This window comes from Portunus trituberculatus, chromosome 40 (assembly GCF_017591435.1).
Source record: "Portunus trituberculatus isolate SZX2019 chromosome 40, ASM1759143v1, whole genome shotgun sequence".
NCBI lineage: Eukaryota > Metazoa > Arthropoda > Malacostraca > Decapoda > Portunidae > Portunus > Portunus trituberculatus.
In genome coordinates this window covers 16,594,141-16,617,558 of record NC_059294.1, presented here as the reverse complement: position 1 = coordinate 16,617,558, position 23,418 = coordinate 16,594,141, and the positions used below count along the sequence as shown (strand labels likewise).

At 41.3% G+C, this 23,418-nt stretch overlaps 1 protein-coding gene across 1 annotated transcript in view; it reads right to left on the bottom strand.

The window, feature by feature from the left end:
* Window positions 1-239: 239 nt before the first annotated feature.
* The window catches only part of LOC123515953 (ubiquitin-associated domain-containing protein 2-like), a 64,928-nt gene continuing 41,749 nt past the window's right edge, over window positions 240-23,418 (bottom strand). The window contains 2 exon segments of the mRNA XM_045274888.1: window positions 240-1,324; window positions 1,473-1,533. Of these exon segments, the coding sequence (XP_045130823.1) occupies window positions 1,182-1,324; window positions 1,473-1,533 (204 nt within the window). The 3' untranslated portion in view covers window positions 240-1,181.

Sequence of the window (23,418 nt, the reverse complement as noted above, 5' to 3'; positions counted from 1 at the left end):
AAAGAACAATAAACACACACACACGCACACACACACACACACACACACACACACACACACACACACACACACACACACACACACAGAAAAAAAAAAAATTACTATTCCAATAATAAAATGTTTAATTTTGTTGAGAAAGTTTTAGTGGTAGAAAACAGTTGAGTGAAGACTCAGCAAATCATTATGGTATAAAAAGTAAGGTAATGCAGGTTTAGGAGACAGCTTGAGCTAATCTTTCATTTATGTTTTCATCAATTTATTTAGCTTATTGAGAGCTTACTATGTAAAACAAAACTTCAGGCCAAGTTGGTACTTATGTCACATGGTAACCATTATTCAGCTATTCATCAAATAAATGGTAGTTGCAAACAAACAATTCAAATGAATGTCAAGTAAATATAAATCCTGAGTTCTTGAAGACAGAGAACACAGAGTTACACAGAAAACAGCAAACAAATAAAAGGGAATGGGAAAGTAGAGCAACAAAAATAGCAGCAAAACCTGCCAGAATAAGCACATAGTTCTGGATTGCAAAAATATTTGTCTTTCATATTCTTGGGGAGATAAAAGGAGGAAGTCCACTAGTGTTTCATCACAAACAGAAACACTGCCAACTAGTGAGCAGCAGCATGGTAAGTGACTGCACCTATAATCCATTCTTATTCTCTTACTCCACTTACTATAATACTAATTATGTGGAAACCCATCCACAAAGCCATAAAAAAGTATAAACTTATTGTCATTTGAACTTCCTCTCTTAGCATGCTGTGACTAGCATGAACACATATGTGAAGTATGCAGCTACCTGGAACTCAATAGGTATTTTTGGATAGCAGACTAAATACAACTGCAGTGGTGCAGCAGTAAATAAATATAATAAATAACTACACATCACAAACAATTTTCATCCACCTTAAAGGTAAATGTAAACAATAGGAAGAACAATGACTCAGTCAGCTGGAGCCCAGCCAGCAGACCCAAGACAACTTGAGTATCATTCTATATTACACTGTCTCTGGCTGAATGTCAACTCCCACTGCTTCAACACAGGTGGGTGGCTTTGGGCTACAACATAATTTTTCTACTTGCTTAAATACAAATTTTCATGCAAGCAGCTTTCATACATGACACACGACGCATGCACGCAAGCACTTGTGCACACAGCTACAAATTCACATTTATCATGATTCCTGAAGAAGTAAATGTGTGGCAGTGTTGACATCATTGTTGCATGTTTGCAAGGCATTGATCACTCTTTGGCGGTCAAAGCCCATCTCCACAAGTGTCTGCACCTGCTCCTCTGTGGGTGGAGGGTTTGGATGGGCTGTGGGGAAAAACAGATCATAAAAACTTGTGAGGTGAGAGGGGGACAATACTGTGTGAAAAATAGCATATGTTAAGAATTATACCAAATTTAAGGAAAGTCAGTACCATTTCAATAGTTTCTGTTGAATTAAAGAAGACAAACTTACCTGGATTATTTTGTCTTCTGCCAATGAAATTTTGCATAAAAGGATGTACAGCACCATTGGCCTACAAAAAACAGAGATTACATTATGAATAAAAACACTGATTAGCATTTAATTATTCTAGGGTAATTGCTACTTCGAGTAAGGGTATGCCCAAGAAATTCCAATGCATTTACTGACTCCATCGTTTCCTTTTTATAGAAATGCAGTCAACTCTCGATTAATCTAAGGGTTACATTCCTGGAGATATCGCGTTGTTCAAAATCAGTTAAATCACGTTATTCAAACATAATTTTCCCATAGAAAATAATGGTAATAGAGGAGGTTATGTTTCTAGCAACTGGGAAAGTCTGCCTATTTTGGGGATTTTGTCAATCAAACTTAAGAAGAAAAAAAAACTATTAGTACATCACTAGGTTACAAAAATTATATAAACACACATTCTCACCTGCACATCTTTCTAGTCAAGGAAATTAGAAAGTTATTAATTCAACATGATTTGTTGTATGATTTTATATGTTAGGAATATTATCCCATATTGATAAATTTATCATTAATATGTTTAATAAAATAAATCTATGGTGGTTGGTAGCAGTGTTTGTTTACTATCACCTCAGCTGATTAAGACACACATTCCAGACCACATTGCTTCACCATTCCACAACAGGCAACAAGGAACATTTTATGAAGAGAACTAGCCCTATTACTGCTGCAGAGCGTGATTTATTAATAGACTTGGTGAGCCAAGAAAAGTCATTTTAAATATAAGCACAGTTGGGCACATAGTAGCCAAAACACTGGAGAGAATCGCTACCTCCTTCAACTATGCAAGCTATGAGAAGAGGACAGTCCACCAGCTATCTACATAAATGGGTACTTATCAATCAATAAAGATACACAATTGATCATAAGCTAAGTAGAATTCTGTTAGAAAACTTGGAAGATGGAGATGTTGTGATTGAAGCTGGCGAGGCGAGCTGTTGTTGTTGTTCCTGGGTTTGGTTCCAATAAGTCCTTGTTATACAGTACATATGTGTTCCTGAAAACCTTACCGCAAATCAAAATTACCATATACCGAACCCATTATAACATGTAATAATAGGGAATGTATTCCAGCATGTCGAAAGCTGCCCTTACACACATGAAAATACATGAAAATAGTAATATGAAAAAATGAAAAGTATTGCACTAAAGAAATAAACAGAAAATGTTTTTATTTACCTTTCATTCGTCACATATTCTATCAGATGATGTCCCTCCCGAGGCTAAGGGACAGTAGGGATTTCAGCCCTTACTCATAATATCCACAAAAAACACGCGGTAAGGATTTCACTTGCGTTCAGTGGGAAACGCAGGAAGAGACCGGATCGTTGTGGTTGCCATGCACCGTGGAGGCGCTAAGGTACAGTGTAAACAAAATACAAACAGATACCGCATTTATGAATTTTTCTTACCGTAAATAGAATCAAGGGTAGTAATTACCAAACACCGTAACTGTGAATTTACCAGATAACGAAGTACCATATAAGGAGGACTTACTATATATATACAGTGGTACCTCTAGATACGAAAGCTTCTGTATACGAAAATTTCATTTTACAAAATGATATGCGAAGATTTTTTCGCTTCATATTACGAAAAATTACTCAGCAAACGAAAGATACGGAACAAAACTCGTAATTCCTGTGTGCAGAAAATGTTTAAATTCTCGCAATTTAGAAACTGCAGAAGAAAATAAATAAATAAATACCGTATTTTACGTCTTGCAAAATGTTGCATCTTGCAAGACACACCCTAATAATTGAAAGAAATTTCTAAGAAAAAAAGTCATTCACCATATACCCGACCACTGAACACAAAAACATCAGAAGCAAGGAGTCTGCAAGATGCTATTGTTTCAGCACTCATTACAAATTTGCTGGAGCACTCACCACAAATTTAAAACTATGTGAATAAAAACACCATAGGTACATACATATACACAGTGAAACAGTCCATCTCTTGTTTTAGTGGTAGGTGACAGCATGTATTGGACATATTGTTTACATTACGGAATCACTTGTCCGACCGCCAAAACCGAATACATCAGTGCTGCAGTTCGTATTTATTTTATTTTGCAATCGTGCTTCACAGGCTTTATCGTTGTGAATATAATTCACAAGTGGAGTTTTGACTTTCACTTGAACGAGTAAGCCATTTGGATGTTCAATTAATAAAAGTATAAAGGTACCTGGCATGTATTTACCTAGTTGTATTTACCTAGTTGTAGTTTTACAGGGCCTGGGCTTTATGCTCGTGTGGCCCCGTCTCCATATCTACACTTATCCAATCTTACTTTAAAAGTGTACACACTCGTTGCAGACACTACTTCTTCATCTAAACTGCTCCACGTCTCAATACATCTCTGCAGGAAACTATATTTTTTAATATCTCTCAGACATCTTCCCTTTCTCAGCTTTTTACTATGCGATCTTGTGCTTCGGATGTCATATTCTTCTCTCAGGATCAGTTTCTCATTATCCACTTGGTCCATTCCGTTGATCAATTTATAGACTTGTATCAGGTCTCCTCTCTCCCTTCTTTGTTCCAAGGTTGGTAGATCCATAGCCTTTAGTCTCTCCTCATATGTCATCCCTTCAAGTTCTGGGACCATTGTGTACGTTCATGTGCTTGTACGTACGTGTGTGTTGCTATGAGATGAGGGAGCGGACCATTTTCTCCACATGCCAAGTAGGCTGCAGGAAGGAGTATGGTATTGGAAATACATGTAACAGCTAATAATAATAATTCTAAGCCTTTCATAAAGTTAAGTGTTAATGTTTCCTGCCATTTTCTATATTTTCTGCTGTTTGCCCTCCTCTGCTGCCACTTTCACTTTCGGACATTGCTTCACTCGAAAGGCAAGGTTCCACATTTTCGTATCAATTTTGTATTATTATTTTTCATTTATCATTGCCTTATGTTCTATTATCTACTTCATTTACAGGTATTAATGGTTAGGTTAGGTATATTGAATGATTCAAATGTATTTGGCTCTTATTTCATTCTGGTTTTACCCTTATTATAAAATTTAATGTGGTTTTCGTAGAGCTTGGAACAAATTAGGCGATTTACATGTAAAACGACTCATTATACGAAAAAATCATGATACGAAAGCCACTCCGGAACGAATTAATTTCTTATCTTGAGGTGCCACTGTGTGTATGTATGTATGTATATATATATATATATATATATATATATATATATATATATATATATATATATATATATATATATATATATATATATATATATATATATACTGTGGAGACTCGATACTCGAACTTAATTCGTTCCAAATGGCTGTTCGAGTATTAAAAAGTTTGACTATTGATACCTATAAATCAGGTAATTTGTTCCAGCTATTGCCAAACCCAAGTTTAGAAAAAAAGCAGCGGTTTAATTTTGCAGTCGCTACTAGCATTGGCGCACAGAAGCAGGGTTAGCCTGTCTTTCATGGACTTGTGTCCTGGCAAACACTTCTCTTCCTTTGTTATATAGATCATGTTTCATAGTTTTTTTTTTCGAAAACAGACCAGTTTCATCACAATTAACCCCTAAAACCAGGGGATGTTGGGATTTTTAGCTTGCGCTAACTCGGGAGGTTTGGCGAGAAACACACAAAATAGCCTGTATTCACATACGTACTGATTACGCTTGGAAATTCAATAAATGAGTGAGAACAAAATGGTGTTCTGCCCACAAGCAACTCTTCCTCTTTGCAATGCAAAAAACAAGAAGTCTCTAGAATCAGGGGTTCTCAACCTTTTTAATCTTATGTACCCCTCGAAGTCCTTCAGTATTGATCACGTACCCCTTACCCACAATGCAGCATCAGGAAGGGTAACAATAAATGCATGGTTTATTGACTTAGTTTATTAAGTTTAAATTGTGTTATATATGTGGAGCAGACAAAATTTTTAATTAATATTAGTATGTTTCTATAAGGTAGTGTCGATAGGAACTGGTACCTCACAGGGAGACACTACATGTGACTAACATGCAATACATTTACCAAAAAGGAACTATATCAGACAATTTTCGATCATTATGGCAGTGAACTAGTGTTGCTTGCAGCTAGTTGCAACTTGTAACTAGTAACAGTGATAGATAAGTCACTGTGTGTGAATAACATATAAAATAATAAATCAGAACAAATATTATAGGTTTGCAAGGTTGTGTGGCAACTGTAATCCAAGAGAGCTTCCTCTCAAGTGATATAACTCCAAGAGTTTCCTTATTAACGTTGTTAACGTGTCCTGGTTCTAGTTAAGGACACATCCAGCCCAGCACATTAAGGCCACATTGTATACTACAAACAAATTTGCAGCTATTCAAAACCGAAGCATTTTGAGAAACCTGCCACATACCCCCAAAATTCCTCTCAAGTACCCCTGGGGGTACGCGTATCCCAGGTTGAGAACCCCTGCTCTAGATACTATGGTTACCAAAATATCACGGGTTGAATGAGGTGGTATCATCGGTGTATGCTGCCTTGCATCTGATCGGGTCCAGTGGCCTTGCCTAGAGCGATAGAAAACGGGCCCCTTATATCTCTCTCTCTCTCTCTCTCTCAATCAATCAAAATGTTCGCAAAGTGATTTAATTTGTATATTTTTTGCAAAAACATATATAAAATACATACAATAGGAGTTGCTGGTGGCGGTGGTGGAATGTCCCCCTCGGTGGTTGAACCTCCTATATCTGTATCAGAGCCCAGAACATCACTATCTTCACTCTCTATTATTTTAGAAACTGTTAATTCCAAAGCCCTTCTGATACCACTCTCATTCAAAAGTTGTCTCCCCGCAACATGGCGAGAGACCCAAGGTGTAGAAGTAAGGTGCGTGGGAGAGGTGGCAGAATCAGACACAGTGACGTATAGCATATGTTTACTCCTGACTTGGGGGCTCGCTGTGCCTCACAACAGAATGAATTCCAGTTCTTTTCTTGAAATTCACAAACCACCCTTTACTTGCTTTAAAATCATCATTGGAGTCAAATGTAGTACAGGTATCCCTTGGTTAACGATAGGGTTACGTTTCCCAAAAACAGATCGCTAACCGAAACGATCGCTAACTGAGGGATTTGAAATTATCAACTACATACATGTATTTCGCGATGCGTAAATAAACGACACTTTCTATGTTGTTAGTTGTTATTTACACCTTTAGAATTGGTAGTACTTACCTTGAGGAGTGGATGTGATATGCGTAGTGTGTTGTTTTGTGCCCCGAGGGACACAGGGCCTTGGAGGATTAAATCTCATCATGCCCACACCGACCCAAACTCGGTCAGCTGCTTCAAACCCTTCAAATTCTTGAGAGAATACGTTTTCCAGTGGGGGTGGGTCATCCAGGCTCTCCTCATCGTCACTCAAGGTTACGGTGGATGTGAAGGATAGATTGGATGTGGGTGGAGTTGTTTTGGAGGTGGATGGAGTTGTTTTGGAAGTGGGTGGAGTTTTTTTCGAGGTAGCAGGACGAACTTTGAAGTACGACGAGATGACTCCTATGGAAGTAGATGGGATTGCTTTTGAGGTGGATGGGGTAGCTTGGGAGGTGGATGGAGTTGCTTGATCGGTAGATGGGGTTGCTTGGGATGTGGATGGGGTTGCTTGGGCGGTGAGTGGTTTGAAGAAAGATGAGATGACTGTCTGTTTTGCCATCCTTTTCTTTGCCTCAAATAGTTCTTTATACACTTTCATGTCATTTTCTATAGCATTAGTCACGCCATTACTTCGGTTTGGGTTGGGGTCATTCTCCTGGAGAAGATGTATGGCCTGGTTAATATGATTAAAAATCTCCTCGAAAATCTTGACGGAGAGGGTTCTTTCAGGCTCCTTGTCCTCCTCCATTTCCTCCAAAGTATTTTGTTTCTCCAACTCCATGAGGTCGTCGTTGGAGAGAGGCTCAGAATGACTGTCCAGCAGTTCTTGTACGTCATTCTCGTCCACCTCATTGAAGCCTGCCTTATGGGAGATATGAACGATGTCTTTCCTTACTGCTGTAACATCGACAGGGACTTCCTGTTTACGTTCCACGCACTCAGGCCACAAATTACGCCAACATCCATTCATTGCCGACTTGGACACCTCCTTCCATGACTCGTCGATGTTGTCGATCCCCTTTTTAATGTTATAATCCTTCCAAAATTGTTTCATGGTCGGCTTGTCAGGGGTGTCAATGCAGGCCAACAGCTGTTTCATGGTGCGCCGCTGGTAATAGGCCTTGAAAGTAGCGATGACTCCTTGGTCCATCGGCTGGATGAGGGCAGTTGTGTTTGGGGGCATAAACATGACCTCAATATTATCTGCCCAGTCATTCATGCTCTCTGGGTGGCTGGGGCGTTGTCACACAGCAAGAGAAATCTGTTAGCAATGTTGTTTTGGGCAGCATATTCTTTTAGGAATTTGGAGAGGTATCCTGTCACGTAACTTTGCATGATAACAGTCGTCATCCACCCCTTTTTGTTTGCCTTCCATACTACGGGCAAATATTCCTTAATATAGCCAGACAGAGCTCTTGGGTTTTGGGAATGGTAAATAAGGCATGGTTTAAGCTTAAGATCACCAGCGGCATTCCCCCCCACCAATAATGTTAACCTGTCTTTAGATGCCTTGAATCCTGGTGCCGACTTCTCCTCCTTTGCTATAAACGTTCTCGATGACATCTTCTTCCAATACAGGCCTGTCTCGTCAAAGTTTAGAACCTGCTTGGCTGAATAACCTCCTTCCTCGATGCGCTCTTTAAGCAAAGGCTTGAAGGCGTTTGCAGCGGTTGATCCGAACTCGCTGCCTCCCACTAACCTTGAGGTTGTGTAGACTCCCACGATGTTTGAAACGTTCAAACCACCCCTTACTGGCCTTGAAGGACACTGTCTCGCCTATGTTGAATTCTGGTTTCAGGTCCTCCCACAGGCTCAGTGCCTTAGTAGTAACGAGTTGGGTAGAAAGAGGCATGCGGCGGTGTGTGTGGTCTTCAATCCATAGCCTCAGCAAACGTTCCAATTTTTCCATAATCGGTTCCCTGTTACGAGTTGTTGTGTGTTTGTGCAGGTTTGTGACTTGGTTGGCCTGCTGCTTCACTTGTACTTTTTCTGGAGAACTGTTGATACAGTTGATTGAGATAAACCAAGGGCACGAGCAATAGAGTTTACCCCTTCACCACCCTCATGACGAGTCACAATGTTCAACTTAATATCAAGGCCAATGCTCTTTCTCGATTTTTAGCCTTATCTCCCGGTGGAGAACAATCGTTGGGTCGCTTGGAAGCCATCACTAAGTTCACTTGATCACAAATAAGCACAAAAAGAAGTTTAGAGCGAGCGTGATAGAGTTGTTGTTGCACAATCAAAACAGCGGGAAAGACTGTGGTGTGTTTACTGCACGGGCCGCGGGTGGATGGAGGCGCTGCGATCGCGATTGCGATCGCGATTGCGATTGGTCAATCCGATCGTTAACCGAATTTTGGCGATCGTTAACCAAAAAATAGGGATTAATTTGGAGGGATCGTATGAGCGAAATATCGTTAAGTAGTCGATCGTTTTAACCCTTAACTTCGGGGATTAAAATATTTTTTCCTGTCTAATGACGGGGAAAAATGGTACACCTAAAAATTGTCAGAACACAGTTTGAATACTGATAATTATTTTCTCTGTGTTATTCTGAATACAATGATGTACTTTCCAGCTCGATATGACGTCTGAGAGTTTAGTTATTGCCTTATCAAAGTTTCCTCCTCCGGGCACGGTGTGACCAGTCAAGAGGAAACAGCCCGGAGAGCGACGCGCGCTCTCTCTCTCTCTCTCTCTCTCTCTCTCTCTCTCTCTCTCTCTCTCTCTCTGTGTGTGTGTGAGAGAGAGAGAGAGAGAGAGAGAGAGAGAGAGAGAGAGAGAGAGAGAGAGAGAGAGAGGGGAGGAAGGAAGGACATATTATCACTGATTTCTGAGACACGTGTGTGTGTGTGTGTGTGTGTGTGTGTGTGTGTGTGTGTGTGTGTGTGTGTGTGTGTCATATATCACTGATTTCTGAGACACGTGTGTGTGTGTGTGTGTGTGTGTGTGTGTGTGTGTGTGTGTGTGTGTGTGTGTGTGTGTGTGTGTGTGTGTGTGTCTCTCTCTCTCTCTCTCTCTCTCTCTCTCTCTCTCTCTCTCTCTGACAAGTGTTGATGTGTGTAGGCCCGCGTGTGTGACTCAGATGAGTTACCTCAAAGCTTTTCTCGAATGACTCATAAGAAGCGTGACGGCTATGAACGTCAGGAGTTCATTTCTTGTGATGTTTTTCCACTCTTTCTCGTGAGAGCTATGGGGCACATCATCATCATCTGCTGTTTCTTCATCATGAAAAGTGTTGCTCTCACTCACTATATGGTCCAAGAAAGCATCACTGAGAAACGCCATGAAATAGTCACAATTGTGTTGCACAGGAGGAATTCAGCTGTTATGCCAGGAGACACAGATAAATCAGGCATAACTGGGAAAAATCATCATTGAATTCCCTCCATTGAAAGACAGGTCGGGGTCTCGCGCCACCTCTGCCACGCCCCCTTGATCGTCTCCCCAGAACGCGAGGAGCACGCGCATGCCTGCGTCTCCTAGAAACACTCTGTGTCCTTGACACATTATCTGGAGTCTGTTCTTCATCATTATTGCCTTCACTGTCACTTATACTGTGTAAGAGTCTCTGTCTCTCTGTCTGTTCTCCTGAGAAAGCAGGTGAATGATGCTCTACATCCGTGTCCTCACTACTAGTCTCTTCACTTTCCCCAGTTTCTTCTTCTATATATTCACTGTCACTTTCTTCTAGCTCAGAACCACTGCTAAGTAAAAGGGTTCTGCCTTGCTCCATGGTGATTTACAATCTGACCCGATCCTTCGCTGTTATCACTGACCTTTCTACCCAGCGCGTCACCGGAGTTGCCAAGTGTCGCCCATAAAACGGGAAAACAGTTCAGTTACCTCTAAAATTAGGAGCTCTTGTGGAAACACTTGTGTGGTAAAAGATGCCAGATACTTCTACTCACCATCCGCCTCAAGAGAGAGCGCGAGAGACTTAAAATTACGCCGGGAAAAATCTTGATTACTGGGACGAATCCCGTCACTTCGGACGTTCTGACGCAAACGTTTATATACGACCGCCGGAAGTTAAGGGTTAACATCTCTCGCACACCTTACTTCTACACCTCGGGTCTCTCGCCATCTGGCGGAAACAACATTTGAATGAGAGTGGTATCAGAACAGGCGACAGCAGAGAGAGAGAGAGAGAGAGAGAGAGAGAGAGAGAGAGAGAGAGAGAGAGAGAGAGAGAGAGAGAGAGAGAGAGAGAGAGAGAGAGAGAGAGAGAGAGAGAATGAAAGAAAGACAGACAGACAGACAGACAGACAGACAGACAGACAGACAGACAGACAGAGAGAGAGAGAGAGAGAGAGAGAGAGAGAGAGAGAGAGAGAGAGAGAGAGAGAGAGAGAGAGAGAGAGAGAGAGAGAGAGAGAGAGAGAGAGAGAGAGAGAGAGAGAGAGAGAAACAGGGGCCCATTTTCTATCGCTCTAGCCAAGGCTGCTAAACCCGATCGGACACAAGGCCACGAACACTGATGATACCACCTCATTCAACACATGATATTTTGGTAACCATAGCATCTAGAGACTTCTGGTTTTTTGCATTGCAAAGAGGAAGAGTTGCTTGTGGGCAGAACACCATTTGTACTCACTCGTTTATTGAATTTGCAAGTGTAATCAGTATGTGAATACAGGCTATTTTTTGTGTTTCTTGCCAAACCTGCTGAGTTAGCACGAGCGAAAACTCCCAACTTGTATTCCTACTTACCGACGCTGTGATAGAACTTCGTATATGTAGTACGGAGGAGGAATTGGTGAGTTACCCATGCCTTACTATTGGCACACCACATGACCTGGAGTTTCTCTTTTAACACCTTATGTGCTTTAAAGGCCCTGGGGTTCTCAGAATGATACACCAACAATGGTTTGACTTTACAGTTACTACTAGCATTAGCGCACAGGGCCAAGTCACAGATACGCACACCACATTCATGTTTTGCAATTATCTTGTGTTTCATATCCATTGTGAGACTCTTCTAAGTTTCTTCTTTTCAGCCTTCTTACTTTTACTTTTGGAAAACATGATCACGTGGTCTTGAGTTAAAAAAACTTAAGAAAAAATACACACTGCCAAGGAGCACAGACACATACATGCAAAAAGGATGAATAACGATATACAACGCAAACTGAATGTTCAGGTGGACGCGGGTAGCAGAGCGATCGCCACACCACCTACCGATGGCTATTCATATCTTAAAAATATCTTCATATTTTGAAGCGTAAATTATATGAAATTTTTCATTGTATATCAAAAATATTGTATGTTGGAGCATTTCTATCTTTAAAGTATTACTGTATATTTATCTATCTATCTATCTATCTATATATATATATATATATATATATATATATATATATATATATATATATATATATATATATATATATATATATATATATATATATATATATATATATATATATATATATATATATATATATATATATATATATATACACATACAGTAAAGTCCCGGGTTACGTCAAACTCGTAGTTACGTCAGTCCACTATAAGGCAATTTAAGATTAAAAAATAAAAAATTTATAAATCGTAACGTGCGGGATTTATTGTTATTGTTGGTGGTTGCCCGCCACACCGCCCACCTCACGCTTGAATACAATAACACCCTGCCTCAGTTCCACCACACCATCGCCCCTGGCAAGAGTGTTATCCTACTTCTGCGTTTACTGACTCAAGTTCTTAGTATCTTGCTCAATGGCACCAAAGAGAAAACTTCTTAGTGACAGCAGTGATGCTAAGAAAAGGAAAACCAGGACAAGAAAAAGAGGACATAATTAAAAGACATGAGAAGGGAGGCAGCAGCTGTGTGTGAGGGAGGGATGAAGAAAATGGGAAGCCCATTACCATGACAACGGGGAGGATGACGACCTTGAGGGCTCACACCCATCACAACAATAACAACTCCGGAGCCTTCGCCTGGGCCACACGACACTCGCAGCTGACTTGCATGGTCTGCGCCTGTCTGCTGATCCCTATTGCCCTTTCCTATTGCATTTCCTGCCCCGCTGCCCATGCTTCTACTCCCACTGCACTGCACTACGCTCCCAGCTGTCTGCCCTGTGGGCGTCACAACATTCGACCTGCCCACCCTCCTGGCGGCCTCAGGCGTCTACCCCTCTAGGCAACCTGCAGTCCTTCGCGTTCGTGGCCCTAATCAACAACAAAAACAAGCTTGTGTTTCATATTCCTACATAGTTGTAAATAATATAACAATATAACCTTTAACTTACTTGAATGATTGGTTGAAAACTCGATAATATGCTTTGAAATGTACGGAAACTCTAGTTACGTACAAAATCGACTTACGTCATGTTTCAGGAACGTAACTCTGACGTAAACCGAGACCTTACTGTATATATATATATATATATATATATATATATATATATATATATATATATATATATATATATATATACAGTGGTACACCAACATACAAATTTCATTCATTCTGTGACAATCGTTGTACAGGCAAACCCCGCTTAACGAAGGTTCACACAACGAAATTTCACTACAACGAAGGTTTCATTTTACTACCATCTGCTCGTTTAACAAACACCAAATTCACTTTAATGAAGTTTTATCCAGGTAATTTTTTCCAAGTTTGAAAGCCCCGCCATATCACGCAAACTGACAGGCTTTTGAATACACCAGCACCTCTCGTGTCCAACATGCGCACCACACACTCCCCCTGTTCGAAACAATAACAGCATCACCAGCAGTTCGCCTTTCCTCGCTCAACTTACCACCAAAACGCCCTGCAAGTCACCTAGTGTTGCTAAGAAGACCAGGAAGTCTCTTACTCTCGAATTGAAGCTGGATATTATTCACAGAAATGAGAGGCGAGAAAACTAATAGCATTGCTCGCCACCATCTTGACTCCATCTACTGTCTCTACTATTTTCAAGTAAGCAGACTCTATTAAGAAGGCTGGTGAGACCGTATCTTCCTTGCAAGCTAAAAGAACCACCTGAACTCGTGACTCTACAATGGATAAAATGGAAAGCCTTGTGGAAATGTGGTACATAAGTTTGTATGTGATACAATGATGTGCCCTTTGTTTACATTCCACAGGTTGCCAGTTAGTGTCTTTCCCATTTCACTCTCTCTCCCTTCATAAATTTAAGATCATCAACATTATAAAGTTACGTACATACATACATTAGTGAACATTATAATGACTGAAATTAAACTGCCTAAATGATTAACTTCATAATTTTTACTTTCATTGAACCTTTCACTCTCGCTTTGTTTACTCTCAATGGAAGTTCAAGTCTGGGGTTAAACTTGCTATAATAGATTCGCTTAATGAAATTTCGCTTAACGAACTGTTTTTTAGGAACGTAACCCCTTCGTTAAGCAGGGGTTGCCTGTATATCAAAATAAATTTTTCCCATAGAAATTAATGGAAATAGAATTAATTCGTTCTTGTGATATGAATTTACCCCCTAAAAAAATTAACATGCTTTAAATACCAACCAAATATAGATTTAATGTAAGATAAATACAACATTTATTGTATGCATGATATTGCCCAAAATAATAACATAACTCGCAAAACTCAGGACACATGAATAGACGTTCATCACACAAGACTCGGGGCACATCGATAGACGTTCAGGCTTTTTACGACTATATTCTGGCTATCTATTTTCTTCCCGTTTTCTTTGCTTGTGAGCTGGCAACACTCGTCAGGAGTAAACATATGCTCTACGTCAGTGTGACCAACGATGGATGGTGGGAGTGACAGTGATTTCACTGTGTATGATTCCGCCACCTCTCCCACGCGCCTTACTTCTATACCTCAGGTCTCTCGCCATGTTACGAGGAGCCAACTTTTAAATGAGAGTGGTATCAAAACAGGTGACAGGAAAAAGAGAGAGAGAGAGAGAGAGAGAGAGAGAGAGAGAGAGAGAGAGAGAGAGAGAGAGAGAGAGAGAGAGAGAGAGAGAGAAGGTACAAGGGGCCCGTTTTCTATCACTCTAGCCAAGGTCGCTGAACCTGATCGAATGCAAGGCCACATAAACCGATGATGCTACCTCGTTCAACCTGTGATATTTTGGTAGCCATGACATCTAGAGACTTCTGGTTTTTTGCATTGCAAAGAGGAAGAGTTGCTTGTGGGCAGAACACCATTTATACTCACTTGTTTATTGAATTTCTAAGTGTAATCAGTATGTGAATACAGGCTATTTTATGTGTTTCTCGCCAAACTTTTACTTTTGGACCCACAAAACTTAAGAAAAAATACACACTGCCGAGGAGCACAGACACATACATGCACAAAGGATGAACAATGATACACAATGTGGGCTGAATGTTCGGGTGGACACGGGTAGCTGAGCGATCGCTGTGCCACCGACCAATGGCTATTCATATCTTAAAAACATCTTCGTATTTCAATGCGTAAATTATGAAATTTTTCGTCGTATATCAAAAAAATTGTATGTTGGGGCGATCGTATCTTGAGGTATTACTGTATATATACAATGCTCGACATAGAAGTACGAACAGGGCCGCCACCATTTGTACTTTTTGTCCAAAATGGAAAGGCCCTAGCAGGGGGGTAAATGATATGGCCAAGGAAGTACAACCGGACAAGTGGGAGGAGCTAAGTGTAAGGTTTATGGTACGTGCTACCAATCATCCCTCAGTTGCCTCTTAGCCTTTGTGAGATTTTTTTTTGGCGAGTGTTCTGACAATGCCACCTAGGCGGCCAGTGTTTTTTTTTGCAGACAGAGGTGCATTCTAGCCTTAATATGGGCAAGAACAAGTATTTATCACAAGAGACAATAGCTCAGATCATAGCTTTACATAAAGCCGGTTACCAAACAAATGAAATAATTTAGCTGGTTGGAGTTGGCAAGACATCTGTATGCAAGTGGGTTGCCATTTTTAAGAAGGAAAGTGGCTGTGACACACCAGGTTACAAACCAAGGAAAAAGTACCCCAAAAAGAAATCCCATCGTGCTACTAATGTTATCAAGAGACAGTTAAAGCATAATCCACGTGTTACTGCCAGAAAAATAAAAGAAAGTAACCCGGGACTCTTTGGGGAGGTTAGCGTACGAAATGTTAACCCCATAAACGACCTTGGGTACACAAGCCACCACCCAGCGAAGAAGCCTCTTCTCACCCTTAACCAGAGGCCGTAGGGTCAAGTTTTGCAAGAAATATCTTCAGTGGGATGCTGACAAGTGGCTAGATGTTCTCTGGACCAATGAGTCCATCTTTACTGTGACTGCCAATAATGATGGAAACATGCATCACCGTGCGGGTAGCGACCATCTTGACCCCCAGTACGGTCAGCAAAGAGCGAAATACCCTCATTCTCTCATGGTATGGGGAAGTTTTAGTGGAAGGTGTTACGGCCCGCCCGTAACATGCATTACTACCATCACCTCCTCCGCTTGTTACCTTGTTCGCCACCTCTCCGCCTCCCCTTCCACGTCACCGTCTCGTGAACCTTCCACGCCACCGTCTCGTGAACCTTCCACGTCACCGTTTCATGAAGCCCCGCTACCGTCCCGCAGTTGGATTTACGCGGCCCCTTTCGACTCAACCGAAAGTGTTGAGCCAGCTCTTGGCTTTCTGGATTGGGAGTTGAGATCCAAGCCTCAACCAGTGAACACAACGCCTCTTGGGTCTACCGTGGGATCAACCATCACCCAGCATTTCACCACTGCGACACCGCATAAGTATCACTTCCCTCGTCCGTGTTTTCCACATTGCCTCTATATAGGATTAGGATTATTGTTAGGTATTAAGTTGGGTTCTTTATTGTTGTATTTATTACTGTGTTATATGTATATGTGTATGTCATTTTCCTGTGTTTCATGTTATATATCTGTGTTTCATGTTTCTTGTTATATATGTGTCAATTTCATTATGGGTTATTAAAATAGCTTTTAAAGTGACCCCTTTGCATTTCCTCACCAGTTGAACCTGCAGTGTTTTTTTTATTGTTATTGTTCACCGGCTCTCCGATGCCAATCTTACCAGTTTAACCGGTGAACGTAACAATTGGCGACCGTGACAGGACCATTATAACCCATGTTCAGTGTTCCATTTTTCCAGTGACTTTTTTCTGTGATTGCTTGTGTTTCTGTGGTGTTGTGACTCTGATGTGTTTTTTTCTGTGACTTACTCTGCGTGTGGTTTAAATTTACCTTTGTGCGATCAAGTGGCTCCTTTTGGGTTAAACGTGCTTCGTGACTTTCATTGGTATCGCATAGCAGTGGTAGAGCAGGAAACCAGGTAGAAAGGCGTGTTCACCGATAGCACTTATCTCTATTTTTGCACATAGGCAGGTGTGTAATAAGTGTTATCCAAGTGTTGGGATCATCATATGTTCATGCGAACCCTCAATCCCCTCACTTCGCGGATCATTTTTCTCGCTAGTTAGAATCGGCCATTTTAACTAGTCTCTCAGACTAATCCGCCTCCTTATCAATAACAAGTCTCAGTACAATTCGCTCCTCACTCTCAAGTCTCGTAACTAGAGTAATCCGGATCCCTCTTAATGCCGTAACTCTCTAGTTTACCCCTCATTAGTGATTGTACTCATAAGTGTTTACTTAAGTATAATCTAGGTAATTTCAAGGTTGCCTTTATTATCACTCTGCCAAGTTCCTCACTTAAGTAATTCGCTTATCATTTTTTTGTTGTGGTTTAACATCTATTTAATATGGCTTCCGCTCAGTTTAACATTGAAGATTTTTGTGCCGACCCTTCTCTGGAACAACTTAAATATGCTAATATAAAGAAGGACCAATGGAAGACCATCGCTAAACATTTTGATGTTCCCATCACGTCTCAGATGACTAAAGAGGTCATTAAGAATGTAGTTGTTGAACATCTAGTGCAAGAAGGTCAGTTGCTAGGAAATGCCATAGAAGAGTTAACTCCGATGTCAGCCTCTACGAGGACTATAATACACAGTCCCCAGGAAGAACAGGATAAGAGTAGGATAAGTCAATGGGAAATTGAGAAGCTTAAACTAGAATACCGGATGCATGAAAACAAATGCAACTACAGGCAGAAAAAGAAGCAAAAGAAATGCAACTACAGGCAGAAAGAGAAGCGAAAGAACTACAGGAAAAACAAATGCAACTACAGGCAGAAGATAAAGATAAAGAGAGAGAACTACAGGAAAAGAAAGAAGAGAGAATTTCAATTACAACTTAGAAGGCAGGAGAAAGAGTTAGAAATTCAGGAGTTAGCCCTACGAAATGACGCTAAGTTTAGAGGGGAAGAAATAGATATAAAGAAACAGTTAGCAAGCTTTAATCCTGCTACAGCTGCTCCGCTAGTTCCCCCTTTTGATGAATCTGATGTTGACGGGTCATTTCGCGCTTTTGAGAGCATTGCTAATAGGAATAAATGGCCCAAGGATCAGTGGGTGTCTCTCCTTGTCCCTAAGCTAGTAGGAAAAGCTTATAGGGTATACAACGGCCTTAGTGATGAGGTAGAATATGAAGAGATCAAAGGTAACATTCTAGACGCCTACTCTATCACTTCTGATGGATACAGACAGCAGTTTCGAAAGTATGTGAAACCAGAGTCTCACACCTATGTTGAATTCGCTAGTGAGAAACTAAGACAATTTAAGAAATGGTTAGCCGCTCTTAACATTACCACCTTTTCGGAGTTGCTCAATCTAATGGTCCTGGAAGAATGGAAGAACAAGTTACCATTTAATATTCTGAGGCATGTGGAAGAACGGGAGAGAGTGATCTTATGTCTGCCGCTAAAGTGGCTGATGCGTTTGCTTTGTTGATGGGATCCCTGGGTAGTAGAGGTCGTGGTTCACTGTCTAATGTTAGGTCCTCCTTTGGGGAAGGTTTTGGGGGCGGGTGGTAAGCCAACCGGATTCTCGCCAAATGCATATAATTCCCCCTGGTGTACATACTGTAAGAAGCCAGGTCACACGATCCAGAAATGTAGACACCCAAATTGCAAGGGTTCTCAACGTCAATTTTCTTTTGTGTCCCTAGACCTAACACATTTGAGAACAAGAAACCAGTGGCCCTAGCTAACCCTGTCAACTCTCCTCTAGAACTTTATGACTCGTACATGTATCAAGGTAAAGTGTCCCTGACTGATGGTAAAGACAAGGCAATAAATATCAAGGTTCTGCGTGATACAGGTGCTGCCCAATCCATCTTAAGGGAAGATGTCATCCCTAACATCAAACAGGCTTTCACTGGGAGAAGGTGATCCTTACAGGTCTCGAATCACAGCTCTCCTATCCTTTGGCTAATATTAGCTTACAGTGCCCGTTCATTTCAGGAGAGGTTGAGGTAGCCATTAAACCTGGTGAACTGCCAGTACCGGGGTACATCTTGTACTGGGTAATGATCTTGCGGGTAACTTGGCTGTTCCAAACTTAATTGTTCTTGATTCTCCCTTAACAGAAAGTCCCACTAAGACCCTGGACGAAACATCCCTCACTTCTTCCCAGTGTGTGCAGTCACCAGGTCTCAGTCCAAGTCCCCTGCCTTTCATCACCTCCTCCACCAATGATTGCCTCTACTGACAACTTGTATAATAACATCATTTCAAAGGAGAATTTGATTAATGCTCAGGAACAGGATCTCACTTTGGCTAAGATCAGACATGTTGCCAGTGAGACAAAGGATATGTCTAAATTGCCTTGTTTTTATTATCAGGAAGGAGTCCTGATGCGTGCCTACAGACCTCCTGAACTGAAACAACTAGACACCTGGTCAGAAACACATCAAGTTGTCATCCCTTGTCTGTAAGACCAGCCATTATAGAACTAGCTCATGATGGATTGTCAGGTCATCTAGGCATCCAAAAAACCTACAAGAAGGCTCTTCAACATTTTTTTGGCCAGGAATGAAAAAGGATGTGTCACACTATGTAAAAACATGTCACATATGTCAAATTGTGGGTAAGCCTAACGAACGCCTTGTGCCAGCTCCTCTGACGCCTATTCCAGTTCAGACGGAGCCCTTCGAAAAGATCATTCTAGACTGCGTAGGGCCCTTACCCAAAACCAAACGAGGGAATCAGTATTTGTTAACCCTCATGGATCCCACTACCAGGTACCCTGAAGCATTCCCTCTTAAGAACATCACATCAAAGACCATTGTAAAACATCTAATACATTTTTTCACCTCGGTAGGAATTCCAAAACAAATTCAGTCTGACAAGGGTAGCAATTTCACTAGCCATTTTTTCCAACAGATAGTGAATGAGCTAAACATCGACCATGTTACCTCCTCGGCTTACCACCCCAATCCCAAGGCTGTCTGGAGCGGTTTCACCAAACATTAAAATCCATGATGAAGAAGTATTGCTTGGAGCATCAAGGAGACTGGGATGAAAGTATTTCTTTCCTTCTCTTCGCTTTAAGAGAATCTCCTCAAGATTCTTTAGGTTACTCCCTTTGAATTACTCTATGGTAGACAGATCAGGGGCCTCTCAAAATATTAAAGGATCAATGGTTTACTCAAAATACTCCTTCAAGCCCCAGTGTGTCTGACTACATCAGTAACCTTAAGAATAAAATCAGTGAAGTCAGATCTTTTGCTAAATCAAACTTCCTCAAATCTCAAACTAAAATGCAACAGAATTCTCTTCCCAAATCTGTCATGAGAAGTTTCAAACCAGGAGACAAGGTTTTACTTTTTCTCCCCACTCCAGGCAATGCTCTTCACAGTAAGTTCATGGGACCTTATGTTGTGGCTCAAAAACTAAGTCCATTAAATTATGTGGTCCACACTCCTGACCGTCGTAAGGATTCCCAACTTGTTCATATTAATCTAATGAAACCTTACCACTCCAGAGAACCAGAGGACGACTTGTCTCGCGCTGTACCTGTATGTCTGGTAGGAAGGAGTCTGGTCCTGTGCCCCCGAGGAAGAGTCCGACATCGAATTCCTCTTCTCGTCACCTAAAGGACGCCCCTCAAACAGCCAAATCATGTCCAACCTTGATGAGGTGTTTCTTTCCTTAACACCTTCACAACAGTCTGATCTTAAAAAGTTATTGCTAGACTTTTCTGAAATCACAGGTGACCTTCCAGGAGTTTGTAATACTATCCAACATGACATAACATTAACATCTAATGACATCAAGCCTATAAGACAACCAGCCTATCGCATTTCACCCATTAAAAGAGACTTGATGAAAAAAGAGGTAGACTATCTGCTCTGTCATCACCTTGCAGAACCTAGTATATCTCCTGGGCTTCTCCTGCCTGTTAACATCTAAGCCAGATGGTAGTAGTCGATTTTGCACCGACTACAGGAAATTAAATAAAGTGACGGTGCCAGACTCCTACCCATTGCCCTTGATAGAGGACCTTATAGATAGTATAGGAGTAGCCAAATTTGTAACCACTATAGACTTGCTTAAAGGTTACTACCAGATTCCCTCTCGGACGAGGCCCAAATAATATCCGCCTTCATCACTCCCTTCGGACTATACCAATACACAGTGATGCCCTTTGCTTGTCTAATGCTCCCGCCACCTTCCAGAGGGCTATAAATTACATAACTCAGGACTTGGAGGGCAACATCTACTTCACCGACCTGTTCCTGGGCGGCACCTTCCTCACCTACGGCACGGAGGTCATCAACTTCCCTGACATGGACCCCGAGAAGCGCATCGATCCCATGACACGCATCTTCCCAGAGTCACCAAGTGCACCTTCAGGAAGTTCGGCCCTTCGGGAACCATCGAGACCCACGACACCATGTGTGTGCTGGCGGTTAACATCATCAACGAGAAGATCTACATTTTCATCTGGTTCTGGCTGGTCTCTCTCACCACCATCACCGCTGTCTGGCTCGTGTATCGCCTCCTCGTCATCGTCTCCTCCGATGTGCGCTTCAAGCTTCTGCAGGTTCTTCCTTTGCGAGGTGCTGTGTCTGGTGGTGGGGGGGTGGACAACATCATCGCCGACGCCTTATCAAGATCTCCTGTCTCACCTCCTTCATGAGCCCATTACGGAGGTCTTAGGGGAGGAAATGTTACGGCCCGCCCGTAACATGCATTACTACCATCACCTCCTCCGCTTGTTACCTCGTTCGCCACCTCTCCGCCTCCCTTCCACGTCACCGTCTCGTGAACCTTCCACGCCACCGTCTCGTGAACCTTCCACGTCACCGTTTCATGAAGCCCGCTACTGTCCCGAAGTTGGATTCACGCGGCCCTTTCGACTCAACCGAAAGTGTTGAGCCAGCTCTTGGTTTTCTGGATTGGGAGTTGAGATCCAAGCCTCAACCAGTGAACACAACGCCTCTTGGGTCTACCGTGGGATCAACCATCACCCAGCATTTCACCACTGCGACACCGCATAAGTATCACTTCCCTCGTCCGTGTTTTCCACATTGCCTCTATATAGGATTAGGATTATTGTTAGGTATTAAGTTGGGTTCTTTATTGTTGTATTTATTACTGTGTTATATGTATATGTGTATGTCATTTTCCTGTGTTTCATGTTATATATCTGTGTTTCATGTTTCTTGTTATATATGTGTCAATTTCATTATGGGTTATTAAAATAGCTTTTTAAAGTGACCCCCTTTTGCATTTCCTCACCAGTTGAACCTGCAGTTTTTTTTTTTATTGTTATTGTTCACCGGCTCTCCGATGCCAATCTTACCAGTTTAACCGGTGAACGTAACAAAGGGGACTTGGGAACCTCATTGTACTACCAAAAAATGTGAAAGTGAACCAATATGTTTATTATAAACTCTTAAATGACAACCTGGAGGATTCTTTTAATAGTTCAGGTGCTACCACCTTTCACCAAGATCACGCCCCAAACCCCACTGTTCGTAGTGTTATTCAGTGGGTTATAGACTGTCATATACCTTACACAGCAGACTGGCCAGGCAATAGTCCTGAAATTAATGCAATTGAAAACCTGTGGAACCACATCAAACAAGATCTGCAGGGTAAAGATAAAAGCTCTGTTCCCAAGCTCAAGGCACCCATTCGCCAATCCTGGGCTAGTATAACCCCTGCACAGCTTGCCAAGTACGCCACTTCCATTCCAAACTGTCTTCATGAGATCAACGCACGTAAAATCCACCCTTCAAAGTATTAGATGTAATGAATGAGCTTTTGTTCATTGATTTATGACTCATTCATTCTCCTCATCACTCATTCTCACTAACTGTTTGTATTTCCTTGTCGAGCAGTGTATATATATATATATATATATATATATATATATATATATATATATATATATATATATATATATATATATATATATATATATATATATATATATATATATATATATATATATATATATATATATATATATATATATATATATATATATATATATATATATATATATATATATATATACACACACACAGGCAACCCCCGCTTAACGAAGGTTCACACAACAAAATTTTGCTACAACGAAGGTTTCATTTTACTACCATCTGTTCGTTTAACTAACACCAAACTCGCTTTAACAAAGTTTTATCCAGGTAATTTTTTCCAAGTTTGAAAGCCCCGCCGTATTACACAAGCTGGCAGGCTTTTGAATACACCAGCGCCTCTCGTGGACAAAACGCACACCACTCACTCTCCCTGTTCAAAGCAATAACAGCGTCACAAGCAGCTCGTCTTCTCTTACTCAACTTACCACCAAAACACCCTGCAATGTCGCCTAGCATTGCTAAGAAGACCAGGAAGTCTCTTACTCTCGAAGTGAAGCTGGATATTATTCACAGACACGAGGTGAGAAAACAAATAACATTGTTCACCACCA